This window comes from Sapajus apella, unplaced genomic scaffold, assembly GCF_009761245.1.
Source record: "Sapajus apella isolate SASKATOON/1434 unplaced genomic scaffold, GSC_monkey_1.0 scaffold2, whole genome shotgun sequence".
NCBI lineage: Eukaryota > Metazoa > Chordata > Mammalia > Primates > Cebidae > Sapajus > Sapajus apella.
In genome coordinates this window covers 54852132-54872729 of record NW_022436942.1, presented here as the reverse complement: position 1 = coordinate 54872729, position 20598 = coordinate 54852132, and the positions used below count along the sequence as shown (strand labels likewise).

Below are 20598 nucleotides of genomic sequence, written 5' to 3'. Positions count from 1 at the left end.
ATTTAGAAGTTTATTTGTTATACCTTCCCCCAGTTTTTGAGCAAACAAAAATTATTCTATAACTAATATGCAGAAGTTACCTGTTCCACACACTCAGTTACTTAAGATAAACCCTTAGAATGAGAAAATAAGCAAAACACATACAGATATAAAATAGATATCCAGAGCTGGTTGGTAAAACCCCTGTACTTTAACCTAGGGGAGTTGTATGGCCGTTACTTTTGGCTGGGATAACGGTTATAGTGTGTATGGTGATCTAATAAACCAGCTCATCACGGAAACAGCAAGTTAGAAAGGAAATTGTGGGTCAAGAGTTTGGGTTTGGCATAAGTACCTTGTTTCATCACATATAAGACTCTCTTATGAATTGTACCATTGATTTATGTACCTCTAAGAAAGAAAAAATACTCTGAGTTACATTCTGACATCACATTAATTGTGACATACATTCTGATTTCAGAGATGTTAAAGCGTGGAAGAAAAAGTAAATTGTAATTCTAGTTTTAAATCTCAGTTCTGTCATTTATTGTTTGACATGGGTCAGGGAACTTCTTTGAGCATGTTTCCTCATGTGTGAAAATGGATAGTATATTCTACCTTTCAGAATTAGGAAGACTCAGAGATATGAAAGTATCTACCGTGTGTCAGACATTTCAGTACCCGCTAATTTTGTTTTCCTTTCTTCCTTCTAAAGCTTGGTACTCTTAGGATGAAAGAGACCCTCGTTGTCAAACGTTGTTTTTTATCTTCTTCCATTACCTCACCCACCCCCCACTTGTATCTGAAGATATCACCGGCTGGTTCCAATATGATGATTGATATTTATGTGATGGAACCAGAGTGTCAAAATAATGTTGTTATTTTACTATAATGGTTTTTAAAATACACATTTTAACAAAATTTCTAGTCCTTCTAAACTTAGTTGTGATGCTTAAAGTCCTACCCTTTAGTTACATGGAATGCCTGCTCTTCTGATGATGCCAAATAAATACAGCATTATTCAGAGTAGGTGGATCTTTTTTAAAAAGGGGTTGGATTTGATGATGTTTGGCAGAAGTGAGAATTCTTCGTTATATTCCTATTTTAAAGATTACCAGTAAACCCAAATTATATCTTTGATTTTGTGTTTATTCTTTTCTTTCAGGATTTTTCGAGCCACCTTCAGTTGATAGGATGAAAAAATTTAAAAGAAGGCTATCCCTCACACTCCGAGGAAGCCAGACTATTGATGAATCGCTGTCTGAATTGGCTGAACAAATGACTATAGAAGAAAACAGCAGTAAGGATAATGGTAAATATTTGGCATGGGGAAGATGCTTCTTCCTTTTAATTACTTTATGAATAGAATGTAAAGTTACTTTTTAGATAAGTTCATAATAGCTTCCTTTTGTTTATTTCTGTCTGGTTCCCTGGTTTCTTAGGAAATTGAAGACTATGTAACTTTGGTTTGCTTACTAACTGGAAAATTTTTCTCTCTCTCCAACATTGTAATACCTGGTCTCAAACCCTGATGAATTGTTCTATTCCACATATCCTTCCATTTTTCACTAGTTCTTAGATAAGAATGCATTTTATAATACTATCCTAATTGTTAAATAACTTAATATTTTTGTTATTCTTGTAACCCAAGTTAATACAGCTTAAAAGTATATAGGAAGTTTGTGAAATTTGTTTGTGGCTTCATCATAGTTTTATAATGTTTCATGCATTTGACAGTGCTTTTTGCAATGTAAAGTAGTAGTACCCAGATGTTATTTGTGTATTAAATACAAAATCCTGATGAAATTTTTAGAGGAAGGCTACATATTCAAATCTGAAATAGCCCTAGGAATGTCATAATAATAACTGGGAAGGAGCTTACATGACTGGCTGCCAATGTGTCATGATGTGCAGAGTATCTGGCAAATCTTCCTTACCTATGCCTGAAATTCTGCTGCTAGAGATGTGTGGCAGTGGTTGGAAAGCATGAACACCCTTTGCCCCTTCCGCTGAATTCCAATACTTAAGTTTTGAGAGAGGAAATAGCATAGTGCAGTGGGCTCTGGACTTTTTTAAGTCATGGGTTTGGATTTTGGATACACTAATACACTTACTAGTTGATGACTCTGAGTAAGCCATTTATCCTACCCAGTCTTCAGTTTTCTTATTTCCTTTCCTCAGAAGGGTCATTATTTGCTTAGGCTTACCCAGCTCTAGAACTAGTACTTTAGAAGCCAGGTTTTTTCCCTTCAAAGTCTGCAGCATTGCGTCTGTTCTGCAAGGATCCATTCATTTTGGTTTTCCTTGATAACATCTACCTTTTCTTTTTTTTTTTTTTTTTCGAGATGGAGTCTCGCTTTTGTTACCCAGGCTGATGTGTAGTGGTGCGATCTTGGCTCACTGCAACCTCCTCCTCCCAGGTTCAAGAAATTCTCCTGCCTTAGCCTCCTGAGTAACTGGGATTACAGGCATGCACCACCCCACCTGGCTAAGTTTTTTGTATTTTTAGTAGAGATGGGGTTTCATCATGTTGACCAGGCTGGTACTCCTGACCTCAAGTGATCCGCCCACCTTGGCCTCTCAAAGTGCTGGGATTATAGGCGTGAGCCACCGCACCTGGCTTTGTTTTGTTTTTAACATGGCAGGGAGGAGAGAGTGATGGGCTCAGTAGGAAATTTAATATAATAATTTGAATATAATTATATGAGGAGGGGAAAATTGTACATTTGGGTCAAATCTCAAAGATGACTTTATGATTTTACTGTTGTTCCTCTTGTCAGAGGATCTCTTCTAGATACACAGAGCAAAATCCTTAATTCTCTTTTAGCTCCCCCATTGAATTTTTGGTGGGAAGCCCAGTGTGCTCACTGTTACGATAGAAGAGTCTTGCCCACTGTGTTTGCCAATGATGATGAGGAATAAAATAAGCACAGTATATATCTTGGTGGATAGTTTCAGGGACATATTTTTAGTAAGTACTTGACTATAAGACAAACCTCTTTTCCTAAAGAAACAGTATGGGTCATAGAAAATGAACATATGTTTTAGCTAATATTTTAGACCAATTGCATATTTTCTGGAATATTTTTGTATTAACTACCTTAAAACATGCTTTGTTTTTAACAAATGGTGAAAGATTAAAAATATTTGTTTTTTCAGGTTGTATATATTGTTTATTAAGACTTCCTTTTATTGCAGTAGTAACTTTGTAGTAAAAAAGGGTAAATAGGCAATCTGTTGAGTTTCTTCTTGACCTGACTTACTTGAAATAGTACTTGAAGACATCGTAAAAGACACTGTTCGGTTTACTCCTCTTCAGTTACAAAGATTGCTGGTAGTGTAGGCTACCATAATCTGCTGTTGCTTATTTTCTCTCTGTAATAGCACATGGATTTCACCAACAGCTCTCACAGAGATTCTACACCTTTTTGGTCACTTGTCAGTGCTTGATAGCTGGTTCCAACACATTCTATTCTTATGGGACATATTTTAGAGTATAAAAGCTCTTAGATAGGGGTGACACACACAGACATAGTCCGTCTTAGAATACAGAGAATATAGCATAATGAATGAGAAGTATAGACTATACTTTTTAAGTGATCTTCTCACACACGATATAAGCAGTTGATGAAGCAAAAGTGAGCTTGTTTAATGCCAAATCGTAGCATAATGCTAGTTGAAGGAGTAGGAGGAATATACAGTCATTCGTTGCTTAACAATGGGGATGCATTCTGAGAAGTACATTACTAGGTGATTTCATTGTGCAAACATCAGAGTCTGCTTAAATAAAACTAGGTAGTATAACTTACTACATACCTAGGCTACATGGTACAACCTGTTATTTATAGGCTACAAACCTGAACAGCATATTATATTGAATACTGTAGGTAGTTGTAACACAGTGGTGTTTGAGTATCTAAGTATATCTAAACATAGAAAAGGAAATGTATTGCACTACTATGTTACAGCGGCTATGGCATCACTGACATCACTAGGCTGTAGGAATTTTTCAGCTTTGTTATAATCTTAGGGGACCACTGTTGTATATGGGTTTTGTTATTGACGGAAACATCACATGGCACATTACATAATTTCCCTGAGTAAACTACCTTTGGACCAATTTTTGACCACTGTCTCTTGATTAGTCACATGCATGATAACAATCCTATTACTCTTACATATCTAGGCACATGGCTGTCATGCATACTCTGTATCTAGAACACATTAATTGGGGGTGATACTATAAACATCGTAGAAAAATTATGAGTGTGATGCATTTGGTTATACTTATACCTATATATTCTCACTTATGCGTGTTTTATCTCTGTCCAAATAGAATGCGAGATAATTATCTCTCTCATTTTGATAGCTGAGTCATACTATGAAGGTTTTAACTCAGTTGTAAATGTGCAATATAATTAACATTACTTTGTCTGTTTATAGAAACTAGTATGTTTGCACTTTGACAGGTGGGTTGAACCCAAGGTAAAATGAATCCTGAATTTGTATTCAGTATGTTAAAAAAAATGTTGAAAGTTTACAAAACTTGGTTGACTTAAGGATACTGGCCTTAACTAAGTAGAGCTTTCCCTAAATATGAAATAAAATTTTTGCACAAACCTGCAAGAAAAAGAATTTTGAGCCCATCAGTTTTCTTTTTACTAACTGAGAAGTGTTGAATGTTTAGTTTTTAAAAACTCGTCAAGGCCAAGGATGGTGGCTGATGCCTGTAATCCCAGCCCTTTGGGAGGCTGAGGTGGGTGGATCACTGGAGGTCAGGAGTTCTAGACCAGCCTGGCCAACATGGTGAAACTCTGTCTCTGCAAAAATATAAGAAATTAGCTGACTGTGGTGGTGCATGCCTGTAGTCCCCAGCTGCCTGGGACACTGAGGCAGGAGAATTGCTTTAACCCAAAGGCAGAGGTTGCATTGAGCCGAGATCGTGCCACAGCATTCCAGCCTGAGTAATAGAGCCAGACTCCATCTCAAAACAAACAAACAAAAAACTGTCAAAAATGAATTTACCTCAGTTCTTCAAAAAGTTAAACATAGAATTACTATTTGACCCAACAATTCTATTCCTAGGAATATACCCCCAAAATTGAAATAGGTATTCAAAGTCTTGTACACAAATATTTATATTCATAGCAGTACTATTCACAATAGCTAAGATGGAAACAACCCAGATGCCCATCAACAGATGAATGGATAAACAAAACATTGTCTAGCCATAGAATGGAATAGTATTCAATACATGAATGAAGCACTACATGCTGTAGCATAGATGAACTTGGAAAACTGAATGGAGCCAGATCAAAAATACTCTGTGGTTCCATTTATATGAAATATCCAGAACAGGTAAATCCATAGAGGCAAAAAGCAGATTAGTGGTTGCCAGAGACTGATAGGGAGAAAAAGACTGAGGAGTGACTGATTAACGTGTATGGGATCTCCTTTGGTGATACGAAAATTGGCGGTATGAAAACTGTTTTGGAAGAGAGAGAGGTGATGGTTGTATCGCATTATAAGTTTACCAAATGCCACTGAATTGTATACTTTAAAATGGTTAATTTTATGTTATAAGAAATTCATCTCAATTAAAAATTCAGTTCATCTGAGATACACCCTTCCCTCATGGATGCTCAATTTTTTTTTTACATCTTTTTTTTTTGCTGTCACTGCAGCACAACAGATGTTTGATAAGTCTTAATTCTATTTTAAGACTTACCACAGAAAGTTATATTTCAGAATCTTGTCTTTACGTAGTTAGCTTTGAACTTACTTTTCTTGTAATAGAAAGATATATTGAAATTATTGAATTTGATGAGAAGAATAGGTGACAATTTAAATGTAAGGAAGAGAATAAATCACAGTTGTAGAAAGGTAAAATTATGTTTTATTGTACATATTATTACTTGAGACTTCTTGACCAACTGAAATTCTTCAGCTAATAAAACGTACATGTTCCCAGGAAGTGTAGTCAGATAAACCTTACAGAATGTCACTTATTATTTAGAATTAGCAGTAATACCGAAAAGCAAAGTTTAAAATGGCCTGGTTTTCCTGATATTCCATATTTTCATTCTTAACTGTTCCATTTGTATATTGGAGCAATTTGTCATGAGTCAACAAATCCCAGTTTTATGGATATTGTGAGTCTCTGTCCTTCACCTAGGTTTCTTTCTCTTGCTGATCTTTTACATGATAGCTGTGACAGTTTGTCTTTGACAGTTTGTGGATATATTATAACAGTAACTGTTTTTTACAATAGCGGATAACATAAGGAGTTTAAGTAGGACTAACTCCTACAGATAACACAACTCCCATGAAAGGTTGAAGCTGAAGGCATGAACTCCATTGGATATATGTAGGATCTAGAATAGGATCAGGCCAGTAGTAATGTTTAAAAGAGCAGGATTGGGAGGAGGGAATGGCTTAGGCTATGAGGTGGGTTATGAAATTGAATGTTTCTCATCATAGTTCACATAATTAGAAGATCCAGATAAATAAGATGCCAAATAACATTTCTTAGTGGAATCATAATGACTGCCATATTGTGGTGGTAAAAATCATTGGAAATCCTTACTTGGAACTAACAATATCTCTACATTCCCCCCTCTCCCCAGCCCCTGGTAACCACCATTCTAATTTCTGTCTATGAATTTGCCTATTCTAGGTACCTCATGTAAGTGGAACCACGTAATATTTGTCCTTTTGTTTCTGACTTACTTCTCTTAGCATGTCTCCAAGATTTTCATTACTTTTTAAAAACAGAGTGTTGTTATCTTATTGAATTGGCCAATTAATTACTTTCAAGATCTGGAAGTGTTGGAATATTTTATTGCGGCTCTCTCATGGGCCACAATCGCTTCTCTATCATACCCTCCCCTTGGGTGACCTCATCCAGCCTTACAATTTCAGCTACCATATATATATTGAGTACTTCTAAGTCTGAATCTCCAATTGGGATCTTCATCTGGATCTCTAGATTCATATTTAAATGCCTTCTTGGCTTCTTCACATTGATGTCTAAAGGGAATCTTGAATCTTAGACTTCACATGACCAAATCAGAATTCTTGATGTCCTTCCTCCAAAATCTGCCTCTACTCAAGCTTTCCGTGCTTAATCAATTATTAAAACTAAGAGTTTTAGGCATTGTTCCTGATTTTTTTTTCTCTCCTTCACCTTCCTGTTATCTCCTTCCCATCCCCCACCCCCACCATTCTAGCTTCCTATTTTTTACCATATAAATAACTTTTACAAACTCATCATTATGATAGTCATCTGTATCAGTGGTCCCCCACCTTTTGGCATCAGGGATCATTTTTGTGGAAGACAACTTTTCCACAGTCTGAGGTTGGGGGGGATGGTTTCAGGATGATTCAAGCATATTACAGTTATTGTGCCCTTTATTTATGTTGTTATTACATTGTAATATATAATGAAATGATTATATAGCTCACCATAATGTGGAATCAGTAGGAGCCCTGCACTTGTCTTCTTACAACTAGGTGGTCCCATCTGGGGGTGATGGGAGACAGTGACGGATCATCAGGTATTAGATTCTCATAAGGAGCATGCAACCTAGATCCCTCACATGCACAATTCACAACAGGGTTAGTACTCCTATGAGAATCAGTGCCACCACTGATTTGACAGGAGGTGAAGCCCAAGCAGTAATGTGAGCGATGGGGAGTGACTGTAAATACCACATATGAAGCTTTGCTCACTTGCCCACTGCTCATCTCATGCTGTGTGGACTGGTTCCTAACAGGCCATGGACTAGTACTGGTCTGTGACCCGGGGACTGGGAACCCCTGATCTATGTGACTGATACGCAATTCCAATTATAGTCCATTAATATATCATATATTTTTAACAGTTGATCTGAAGATTTAAAAATATTTTAGGGCTAGGTGTGATGGCTCATTGTAATCGCAGTGCTTTGGGAGGCCAAGGTGGGGAGGATCACTTGAGCCCAGAAGTTTGAGACTAGCTGGGCAACATAGCAAAACCCCGTCTCTACTGAAACGACACACATTAGCCATGTGTGATGGTGTGTGCATGTATTCCTAGCTATAGTGGGGAGGATGAAGTGGAAGGATCATATGAGCCCAGGTGGTTGAGGCTGCAGTGAACTGTGACAGCGCCACTGCATTTCAGCCTATGCAACAGAGCAAGACCCTGCCTGGAAAAAAAGAAAAAGTTTGTATAGATGTTTTTACTATAAATGCTGGCTAAAAGCTGGGTGGTAGGAGGGTGTGTGAAACTAATTAGCAGCCGTGTCTGCTGGCCTGTTGCTTCTGCCTTTGTAATATGTCCTAAATCTGCCTGCTTGCCTCCGTCTTCAGTACATACCCTAGTCTAGACCACCAAAATTTGTTGCTTAGGGTACTGTAGTAACCTCCTCCTTTTGCTCTTGATTCCCTATTGCCTGTTTTTCAACAGCAACCAAAGTGATTTTTTAAAAAATTATTTTCAGCTATTACAAATTCAAAGTTATGAAGATAATATAGAAAGGACCCTTCTCCCAGTCTCCCTCCCCACCAGTTGGTTGCATCTGATGTAACTGTAGATACTGAAGAATAAAGTGTAAATGTAGCTTGGTGTCATTTCCTCTCACCTGTGTTGATTCATATAACCACTGCAATCACGATAAAGCACTAATTTCATCATGACAAGAGATCTCTCATGTTACCTGTTGTAGTCATCCCTACCTGCTTACCTCCTACTATCTCTAACCCTTCACAGTGATTTTTTTTTTTTTTTTTTTTTTTTTGAGACAGTCTCTTTCGCCCAGGTTGGAGTGCAGTGATATGATCTTGGCTCACTTCAACCTCCACTTTCTGGGTTCAATCAATTCTGCTGCCTCAGCCTCCCAAGTAGCTGGGACTACAGGCGTACGCCACCAAGCCCAGCTAATTTTTTTGCATTTTTAGTAGAGACGGGGTTTCACCATATTGGCCAGGCTGATCTTGAACTCCTAACCTCAAGTGATCTGCTTTCCTCGGCCTCTGAAAGTGCTGGGATTACAGGCATGAGCCATTGCACCAAGCACACAGTGATATGTTTGAAACACGAGTCAGATCATATCAGTCTTCTTCTTCAAAACTACCATAACTGTTTCCAATCAGAGTAAAATTTAAACTTCTGTGGTGATGTATAAAATGTTGAATGATTTGTTCCCTCCGTATGTCTCTGGTCTCACCTAGTATCACTGTTCCCCCCATGGTTAGGTACTATAGCTACACTTGCCTTCTTTCTAGTCCACTAACACAGTGGTTTTCAGAGTATGATCCCTGGACCAGCAATGTCAGCAGGACCTTGGAATTTGTTACAAACACATATTTTTAGATTCCACATGAGACCTACTGAACCAGGAAGTCTGTGGGTGAGACCTAGCAGTCTTACATTTTACAGATCCTCGAAGATGATTCTGAAGCATGTTAAAGTTTGAGGATCACTGTTCTGACAAGTCAAACTCTGCCATATGTCTGCTTTTGCAATAGCTTTTTCTCTATCTGGAATATCCTGTTATCCACAACTTACCCATCTTCCCTGACTGGCTCTTTCTTGCATTTAAATTTCTGTTAAAAATATCTCTGCAGGGAGAACTTTTCTCAATATACAGTGTAAAATAACTAGCTACTCATTTTCACATCTATTTTTTTTAGTCTTTTGCATTTAGCCTGTCATTACCTGATTTTGTGTGTCTTTCCCCATTAGATTTTATGCACTCTGAGAATAGTATTTTGTCTGTTTTATTACCAGTTGATGCCCAGTGTGTAGAATAGTGTTTATCAAATAGTATGTCCTTTTGATCTCATTTTTTCCCCCTACGTTTTCCAGAATAGTTAAGCTATATTCCCTAGCACAGCTTTACAGAGCAACTGAAATGTTGTCTGTAGGCAAAATATTTGCATTTATTTATTTATTTATTTATTTATTTATTTATTTATTTAAGATGGAGTCTTGCTCTGTCACCCAGACTTGGAGTGCAGTGGCTGATCTTGACTCACTGCAACCTCCACCTCCCTGGTTCAAGTGGTACTCCTACCTCAGCCTCCTGAGTAGCTGGGACCACAGGCGCGTGCCAACATGCCCAGCTAATTTTTGTATTTTTAGTAGAGATGGGGTTTCACCATGTTGGCCAGAATGGTCTGGATCTCTTGGCCTCGTGATCTGCCCGCCTTAGCCTCCCAAAGTGCTAGGATTACAGGCATGAGCCACTGTGCCTGGCCTTAAATATTTTAATATTGTGATATTTCACACATGAAATATAACCTAGAAAGATAAAAAAAAAATCTTCCTCTTTCTTTTCTTTTTCTTTTCATTTTGAGACAGGATCTTACTCTGCTGCGCAGGCTGGAATGCAGTGACATTGTCTTAGCTCACTACAGCCTCAAACTCCTGGGCACAAGTGATCCTCCCACTCTAGCCTCCTAAGTAGCTGGGACTATAGGTTCATGCCATCACACTTGGCGGAAAAAAATTTTATTGTATGCTCTAGGCTCTATTATCCCACATTGTTTGTAATTATTTATTTATGCATTTATATCAGACAGCCCCTCCTCATTCATTATTGAATCATTGATTATTTTGCTAGACTTAAGAGCTCCAAATTCTTTATCAGTTAGGTACTGCCAGGGAATGTACAGATCATAGGAAACTTTGGACACATGTTCTGCATTACTAGGTAGGCATGTGCCGCTGCCTCCAGTCTGGTCTTTGACCCAGATTAGATAGATTGAACCTTGTGTGAGCCTTTGGGCCCGTGTGCCCCATCCTTCCTGTACACTTTCAGGCAGCCAGTATTAGTAGAGGCTCAGGCTACATGGCCTTCTTGGCCCATTTTTCTGGAGCCCATACCCTGGTCTTGTTCTGTGGATCCTAACATTTTCTTGTGAGAGAAGCCTTTCACTTTAAGGCTTCTAGCCAACTCCTGCTGTCAACCTGTCCTTGGTTGAGAAACCATTATAGGTACAGGAATCCCCTGATCAGGAGATATCCTTGTGCCTGATTGTTAGCTACAGAAGAAGAGTTGGCTTCATTTTAAAAGAGAAGGTATTCAGAGCAGCCCAGTTCTTTTTAAAACTCCTTGGCTGCTACCAGTAGAAACATTATTCTAACATAGAAAACTAATTGTGTATCACAAGACTTATATCTTTAACCTGTGTCAGAGCTCTTCTTTGGAAGTGGAAAGGAGTCATGTGATTCCCGACAAACATTGCAAAACAGTTCCCTGATGTATAATTAAATAACTTTTAAGTATTATATATATTTTAAATGTTTCTGCTTGTTGGTTATCAGTATGATTTTTTAAATACTCTTTATGTTAATCCCAAATTTGGGGGAATAAACTTAGAGCTTCTATATTGATGTGTACTTAGGTACTTCTGTTTTATTTACTAATTGACATACCATTTTGAATGTCCAGCAAACAGGGGTGTAAATCCCTTTAGGCTGGGACCATGTCTTTTATATTCTAAAGCATGCTTAATTTTTTTTCCTTTTTGAGATGGAGTCTGGCTCTGTTGCCCATACTGGAGTGCAGTGGCATGATCTCGGCTCACGACAGCCTCCACTGCCCGGGTTCAAGCAATTCTCCTGTCTCAGCTTCCTAAGTAGCTGGGACTACAGGCACACCCCACCACGCTCAGCTAATTTTTGTATTTTTAGTAGAGATGAGGTTTCACCATATTGGTCAGGCTGGTCTCAAACTCCTGACCTCAGGTGATCGCCCGCCGTGGCCTCCCAAAGTGCTAGGATTACAGGTGTAAGCCACTGCGCCCAGTCAAACATGCTTAATTATAAAGAACACAGGTAGTCAGTCAATGGAGGAGTGGAATGGAGACAATCTTGAGATATACTAAAATAAACAAATGGATCAGAAATTGATGGGGATATATTAGTAGTTTTGTGGTTCTTACCCACTTTTGATTATATAAGAAATGGATGGTTACTAGACCAACTTAAAATATTCAAGTATTTTCTTGAATATTTTTTCAGAGAAACTATTTTAATTTTAGTACTGTGTGTAGGTAAGCAAAGAAATGAGGCTAATTGTAATAATCTTTGTTACAACTTTTTGTTTTGCTTTCTCAATCCTTCTCGTGATCCCGGATCTTGGGCTGATGATGGAATGATTTTTGAATACTTTGAACCACAGAGCCTATTGTGAAGAATGGCAGGCCTCCAACGTCTCACAGTATGCATTCCTTCCTCCACCAGTACACAGGATCTTTCAAGAAGCCCCCATTGCGGAGACCACACAGTGTTATTGGAGGGAGCCTCGGCTCCTTCATGGCAATGCCCAGAAATGGAAGCAGATTAGGTAATTTGATTATTTGTCTATTGTGTTTACCTTTCTGATTATATGTCATGTACATAGTTAAGTTTTAGTTGTATAAAAGTCAGCAACCTTTATTATCTGGCTTCTTTTGTCAGATAAAAATCAAGTTGAGATCAGGAGGAATAGCAGAAAGATGGAAAGTTCTAGAGAGGCAGCAGTGCTGATGATACAGAAAAGTAATATTTGAAAATCCTGTCCATCAGGAGGGAAATGAATCCCATAAGAAACAGAAGCAAGATTTCAGATGAATAGCAGTTTGGGATGGTGTTTATTTTAGGGTCATGCCTCAGTAATTTTTTAGATCATCACCATATAAAGCCTAGTGCAATAATTAGTATATATTATTATTACCTCAATTTTTTGTTCTTCTGTCATTATATCTTTAAATATCCAAGAAAAAAAAATTTCAAGTTTCTATTTGTTTATTCCTCTGGTCTTTTTTGATGATATCTTATGTTTTGTTTTTTTTTTTCTCTTGAGACAATACTTCACTCTGTCACTCGGAAAGAGGCAGGGTCTCACTATGTTGCCCAGGCAGGTCTTGAACTCCTGGACTCAAGTGATCCACTTGCCCTAGCCTCCCAGAGTGCTGGGGTTACAGGCATGAGCAACCATACCTGGCCTATTATGTTTTGATTTTTAAAATCACTTTAAGTATAACTGTTTTGTAGTTTTCTTAGATAATTATATTCACTGAAGCTCCTAGGGGTTTTATTCTACTGCTTGTTTTATCTGCTTGCAATTGGAATAGTATATTATTTCTAATTGTGTTTCTTTATTTTAGGAGTATGAACTTATCTACAGTGAGTTTTTTCTCTATGAGAAATGAAATATAGCCTTTATCTCTGTAGGTGCATCTCTACAGAATGGTATGCTGGAGTTGGCTCACACTAGTTCATTTGAGATGATTGTTAGATTTTCAGGAACTTTGCAAACTGGTTGTTAAACATAGCTATTACATTTTAAATTATATAAGTTTACAGTTAGGTAAACTAAATTAAAAATAAATACAATGAATATTCAAAAGTGATTGGTTCCTAATTGTTTTACCACTTTTATCTATGCCACAGGGGTTATTTTTTTCTCTATAGTCCAAACACTATACAATGGTGTGCTACTGCACACTTCTTCCCAACCGTACGTTGAATGTTGTCATGTTGGTAGCCGGAAGCTGGCCATGGAGAGAGAAATCAGAAAACACTACAGATCAGGTCTTGGCTTACTGTTTTCTTATTTATCGAGACCAGGGGTTTGCAAACCTTTTTTTGTAGGAGTAGTTAGCAATAAATGTTTTAGGTTTTATGGAATACAGTCTCCATTGCATATTCACCTCTGTTTAATAATCCTTTAAAAATACAAAACACATTTTTAGCTTAGGGGCCATATGAAAAGAAGCCACACTTGTTTTGGACCCTTGTTCTAGATTTAAGAAAGTGTTATTGAAGGCCGGGTGCGGTGGCTCACGCCTGTAATCCCAGCACTTTGGGAGGTCGAGGTGGGTGGATCATGAGGTCAAGAGATCGAGACCATCCTGGCCAACATGGTGAAACCCTGTCTCTACTAAAAATACAAAAAATTAGCCTGGCGTGGTGGCACATGCCTGTAATCCCAGCTACTTGGAGGCTGAGACAGGAGAATCGCTTAAACCAAGGAGGCAGAGTTTGCAGGTTGCAAAACTCTGTCTCGGACAAAAAAAAAAAAAAGTGATATTGAAAATGATAGTAATGCAGATTAAATTTAAAAGAATATTGTGCTGGGGGAAAAAAACATATTGTGTCTGCAGCTGTTGCATTACCTGATTAGCAAAGACATCATGCCCCCCATCCCCAACAGATGAGTAAAGTTCTGACAAGCCTTCATTGTTTCACGTTTGTCTTGATGGAAATGAAAATAACTGGTAATCATGTCAGAACTACACTGGTTTGTTAATGACGTGAGTAATTTCTTGTTTGGGTCAGATGGTACTCAAGTGTTTATTCATAGTCTGAGATTAGTAAGCTTTCTTTGTCGTCCAGTTCCTTATGGAACAGGACAGATTTTATTTTTAAGTGTACCCTTGAAGTCTCAAAAGTATAGCACTTTGGGAGTTGGGCCTTTCTGTGAGAAGGTCTTACTTGTAACTCAGACACCCAGGGCTTCATCTTTTATCCCAGTGTGGAAGGTAAACCCAGGGACCATCTCATCAAGATCAGCAACCTCTCCCAAGACAATGATAGAGTAAATTTATGTATAACAGCTTTGAGTTTTCGTTCTCTCTTCGTTTTTACTTTCTAGGAATTATCCATACATTCTTGTACACTCAGCTGTATATTTTAAAATACTTCAGTCAACATTTTCTTGAGGAAAGCAAGATTTTCATATCTCACTAGAAATGGAAGTCATGATTAAATTATTTTTAACATTTTAAAAGTGTGGCAGAAAAGAATATGTGACCTCTTCTTGTGTTATATATCAAATTTTAACAGGTTAGGAATCAGTCACTGGTGCGTTATTTTTGCTGCCAAATTAACTTTTTGTTCACCTATCACCATAAAATTTCTCCAGAAATCTCAACATAACTGAAGTGTTTTCTTAGATTACACATTGAACTATTAAAAACCATTACCATTTGCAAACTGCTTATGAATATGAATTGGAATTTTCTCAGTATTGAGTTAACCAAGACAAAAATACAGACATAAAGTGAGTTCTAAGATAGAGTTGATATGAGACCCTTGAGTTCAAATTTCTCCTTAATCTAAGCAGTTCTCATAATTTTATATGTAAATATTATTACAAGTTAACATTTATACTTACATAAAATACTATTTTCAGTGGTCTCACACATTGACATTTCATATAACTTCATTTGAAAAAGAGATCTAGTTATAGTCCATTCCTTGATTGTTTGTTAATATGCAATTATCTTGAGTGTTTGTTAAACACCTTCTAAGTACCAGTCAGTTGGTTAAGTTCTGGAAATAGCAAAGTGAATAAGCTAAAACCTGTCCTCAAGGATCTTATAAAATCACATGCACCAAAAAATGTTCTTCAGTTCAGTGGGTGGGGGCACAGTAGTCAACTGTGTCTGAGATTAGAAAAGACTTCAACTGAGTGATGACACATGAGCATAGTTTTGAAGACTAAGCCTGAGCTCATAAGGTTGACAAAATGGGGAAAGGCATCTTGTAAAAATGAGGAAAAAGTGTTAAAGCACTGCAGCATGAAACAACATGGTTCTTTTTGGAAGATGAATACGTGTATAGAAAGTCATAGTGGCAAGGAAGGAGTTCTAGAGAACTAGCATTTGTTTCTAGTACACTCTTCTTGCTAGGTTATTAGAGAATAACTGACAAATGCAGATATGTAAGCAGGTATGTAAGTGTACAACATAGCTGGGTGTGGTGGCTCATGCCTGTAATCAGTCCCGGCACTTTGGGAAGCCATGGTGGGCGGATTACTTAACCTGTTTATGCCTAAAGTTGCCATTTTTTTGAATTTTTGCAATCATAGCTTGGTGATGACCTTGAGCAGTAGAATAGAAATAACTCCCACATTCTTAGCATTTTAAGAATGGAACACTAGGCACAAATAACTAGGAGTTCAAGATGAGCCTGAACAACATGACAAAACTGTAAACAACAAAAACAGGTCTGGTGGGTGCCTGTACTCCCAGCTACTTGGGAGGCTGAGGCAGGAGGATTGCTTGAGCCCGGGAAGTAGAGGCTGCAGTGAGCCATGATTGCACCATTGCACTCCAGCTTGGGCAATAGAGTAAGACCTTGTCTCAAAAAAAAAAAAAAATCCCATATACAGGTTTGTTTTTAATATTTTCAGATGGCATTTATCTTCCTCCCCCTACTTCCTTTTTCTTTTTTCTTTTTTCTTTTTTTTTTGAGACGGAGTTTCCCTCATGTTACCCAGGCTGGAGTGCAATGGCCGCAACCTCCGCCTCCTGGGTTCAGGCCATTCTCCTGCCTCAGCCTCCTGAGTAGCTGGGATTACAGGCACGCATCACCATGCCCAGCTAATTTTTTGTATTTTTAGTAGAGACGGGGTTTCACCATGTTGACCAGGATGGTCTCGATCTCTTGACCTTGTGATCAACCCGCCTTGGCCTCCCAAAATGCTGGGATTACAGGCTTGAGCCACCGCGCCCGACCCCCCCACTTCCATTTAACTTTTATGTCTGTTAAACATACCATGACCCACCTTTATTGTAATATATTTTCGCTCTGTACAGATTTTCAAGTATTTCAAAATCATAAACTTGTTTTTGTAGTTCTGGTACAAAGTAGATATTCAGTGAGTAATTTTTGATTGTTTTATTTTTAACACTTGGGGTGTAGGGAAGAAAAACTGCATTAGCAGCTTTTAAGAGATGTTTAAAAGAATATTCAAAGAATTAGCTCCATTTGACAGTAGACCCAGTGACATGTTATTTAATGGAAAGAATACTAAATAAGAGGCAAATGACCAGGTTTCTTTTCCAGCTCTGTGTCTCAGCTTTGTGACCTTTTGAAAGTCATTTAACCTTTCAAGTCTCAGTTCCTAGATCTAGAAAATGAGAGAACTGACTCATTCTCAGAGATATTATTTGTAATTTATAAGAATTTTATTACTGAACTTTTGATAACTTGAATGTTAATTTTTTTCATAATTTGGAAGTGTAAAAGGATTTCACACTACTGTTTTTAAGATATTTGAGTCATGTTTTCATCTATTAACTGCATACCTGTGGCACCCAGAATGTAAATGACTTTTTATGCTGTGATTTTTATGTGTTAGCCTTCTGTATTTTACCTGTAGTGATAATAAATTATTGATATATTAGAATATAATGTATCTCCTTTAATGTCTAATTTTTTAACATAGATATTGTTCATGAAAATCTAAAAATGGGATCAGATGGTGAGAGTGACCAAGCTTCTGGGACATCATCTGATGAAGTCCAGTCACCTACAGGTGTTTGTCTCAGAAATCGTATACATAGACGGATCTCAATGGAGGTAATCATTTAAAAAATACAAATATACTTGTGTTTATGTATGTTGGTGTATGCAAATAAATACACATACATATCAAGCGAAGTAAATGCCCATTTAAAAGTTTTCATGAAGACATGTGACACTTGTAAGAAAAGTTATTTCTTTGCATTCATAAATTGTAGTCTATGAATATTTTATCTTTTCTAATTTTTATCCCAAGATAGGTATATAGTAGTTATAATTGTTCTCATCCTGTGAAACATTTTATTTATTTTTAAATTGTTTTGTGAAACATTATTTTAGGTTCTCCATTAAGGAGAAGTGAATCTTCAGAACTTCTGGAGATAGAATGATACATTAGCAATGTCTTCTTTTCAGAAAATATGATTTTAATTATATTTTTGAGATTCATCTGGGTAATTAAACATTTTATTTTCTCTATTTCAAATTTTAAGAGGTATAAATAAAATAAACAGCTTTTTTTTTTCTTGCATTATATTATAAATGTGGTTATCCTTTCCTTTGTGGTTCACTACAGCTACTAATCTCTGAGGCACATTTATTTCTCCATGTAAAAGAATGAAGAATTCATTTTCTTTTCTTTGTAAGCATTATGGTATAACCTGAGGGCATAAGTGGATTAGAACTGTTACTTCAGTATGTATTGTAAAACTAAAATAGTTTTCTGCAAAAAAAAAAAAAAAAAATTGAACATATTTTGAAATAAAAGTATTGTTGATTTTTTGGTGCTGTTGAGATGATGATTAGGGTATCTCTCCTATTGGTTGATTATATTTTTGTTATAAAAGGATTGCTTCTTAGTTAAGGAAAACGGTCAGTTTTCTAAATGACAAATTAACATTTTTAATTGTTTAAATCAACTTGATATGACACAATAATAATGAAAATATTTCTTACTTTTCTTCACTTTATATATGCTTTTTAAAAATCATTTGTTTTATTTAGTATTAGGGTCTAAATCTGGAGTTTCCTATCCTTCATTGAGCTGTAATTTGTTTTCCCCTCCTGAGGAGGCATGCTCTAAATTATATTATTTTTATGGTATATATTTTTTCTGTTTTATGAGTCAGGGTCTCACTCTCTTACCCAGGCTGGAGTACAGTGGTAGTATCTCAGCTCACCACAGCATCAACTTCCTGGGCTCAAGTGATCCTCCTACCTCAGTCCCCCAAGTAGCTGGGACTACAGTACAGACCGCCACACCCAGCTAATTTTTTTTTTTTTTTTGTAGAGACAGGGTTTCCCTACGTTGGTTTCCCAAAGTGCTAGGATTACAAACTTGAGCCACTGCGCCGGGCCTATTGTGTATTTTAATATCTGGAAAGACTTCTTTCTTTATCCCTCCCCCATGTACACATACAACACTCTTTCTTATTTTAGAATGTTTTTGAATTTTTTTTCTGTTATTATCAGTACATTTTAGGGATTTTGTTTTGTCCAAGAATAAGCTTATTGTGATTTCTTTGTGGTTATATAAACTATAAAATTAATATAGGGAGGACCAGTATCTTTTCGTTACTTATTCTTACCATTTGGTAGCATTCTATGTTTTTATACTTAAGTCTTAGATTTCTCAGTAACTATGCAGTTCCTATACATCTCCATTCCGTTTCATGATTTGGCTGCTATTATGAATAGGAGGAATTTGTTTTTTTAGGGCTTAACTTTCTTGATGTGATGATATAGGCAAGATTCTTTTCAAGTTTCTCCCAGCTCACACAGTATAATTAAATAAAGTAGAAATCCCATTAATATACCAATAATAAATATTTTAATTCTCTTTCCTCATGTTGGAGACAAGATCATATAATATCTACTTGGTTAGTTATTTAAACTGGTCACAGTTTGTAGGTAGCCTTTGCCTATTCTTATTATATGGTATAATATTTTCAAAGTAAATTCCAAGTTGAACTTACCAGTGAAAGGACTCAAAAATTACTGGGGTTGCAAAATTCCATTTTTATAACACTTTGCTCTATATTTTTGCTTATAGTAAATGTTTTTGCCATGAGTATATTACATAAAACTTAGTTATCGCAGTTACTTATCACTAAGAAATAATATGTTAGAGCCTGTGAATTCAAAAGTCAAATGCCCATGTCTTTTCTATTTTTGAATATCTTTTTTTTTTTTTAAGGATTTAAATAAGCGGTTATCGCTGCCTGCAGACATCAGAATACCTGATGGATATCTCGAAAAGTTGCAGATAAACAGTCCACCATTTGACCAACCAATGAGTCGAAGGTCTCGTAGAGCTTCCTTAGTAAGTTTTTGTTCTCCTATACTTACTCCACTATCAATTAGATCTGCTTGTTTGATTTTTCTGGGTGTAAACATTTTCAAATTAATTTTTATATTTGACTTTGGAATAGCTAAATTTTATTATGTTGCCATCTCAATTCTATTATTTTCCATTCTTAAAGGTTTATTGGAACCCTTAAGATGGATTCAATAGGATGCATATTAGAATAGGATTTAAGTTATATTATATTTTATTTCTGGTGAATGTTATTGATACTTGCTAGATGTATAAATATGTACTAGAAATATAGATATACTAGATAGGTACTGGATAAACATATGTTAATATATACTAGATATACAGAGAAGTACACAAACCATAATTGTACAGCTCAATAAATTTTTGAATTGTTAACATACCTGTAACCAGTACCTGATTCAATAAAACAAAATTTCAGAAATCCCAGAAACACCCCTCTGTTCTCTTTCTATTACTTAGTATGCCTCACTTCCTAAACCTCCTCAACTGTAGCCATAATCTCTGCCTTCTGATGCCAGAGAGTAGTTTTACCCATATATATGACACTGTTCTGATCATACTATTTTTATAGCATGTTTTGATATCTGGGTCTTTTTTAATCTTCATTCACATATATTTTCTTACTTATTTTTTAAATGTGTAGTATTCTCTTTCTGATTACCCTTATTTAAATTTCTGAGCTTTATGTAATCATGAATATGTAATTACATTAAAATATATTTTATGTAAATATATAGAATTATATACTTACACAAAATTTATATATATATAACACACATGTATTGTAGTACATATAGAAGTTACACAGTATGTATTATTTTTGTGGCTGGCTTCTTTTGTTAAGTGTTATGTTTGTGAGTTTCAGCCCTACTTTTGAATGTAATTATGGGCAATTCATTTTCTTTGTTGCACAGTATTCCGTTTATGAGTGTACTGTACTTGATTCTCCTATTGATGGACATTCTGATTGTTTTCAGTTTTTGGCTATTACCAAATA

General features: G+C 36.4%; 1 protein-coding gene across 4 annotated transcripts in view; it reads left to right on the top strand.

Annotated features, from left to right (window-relative positions):
• CDK17 (cyclin dependent kinase 17) overlaps positions 1-20598 on the top strand; it is a 118778-nt gene that overhangs the window by 65834 nt on the left and 32346 nt on the right. For 3 of the 4 annotated variants that reach the window (XM_032298590.1, XM_032298593.1, XM_032298592.1), the window contains exons 2-5: positions 1145-1291; positions 12150-12314; positions 17187-17320; positions 19458-19583. In XM_032298590.1, coding sequence (XP_032154481.1) covers positions 1174-1291; positions 12150-12314; positions 17187-17320; positions 19458-19583 — 543 coding nt within the window. In that variant the 5' untranslated portion in view covers positions 1145-1173. Of the gene's footprint in view, positions 1-9; positions 1292-12149; positions 12315-17186; positions 17321-19457; positions 19584-20598 lie in introns of those variants that run through there. The other variant, XM_032298591.1, reaches the window with a different exon arrangement.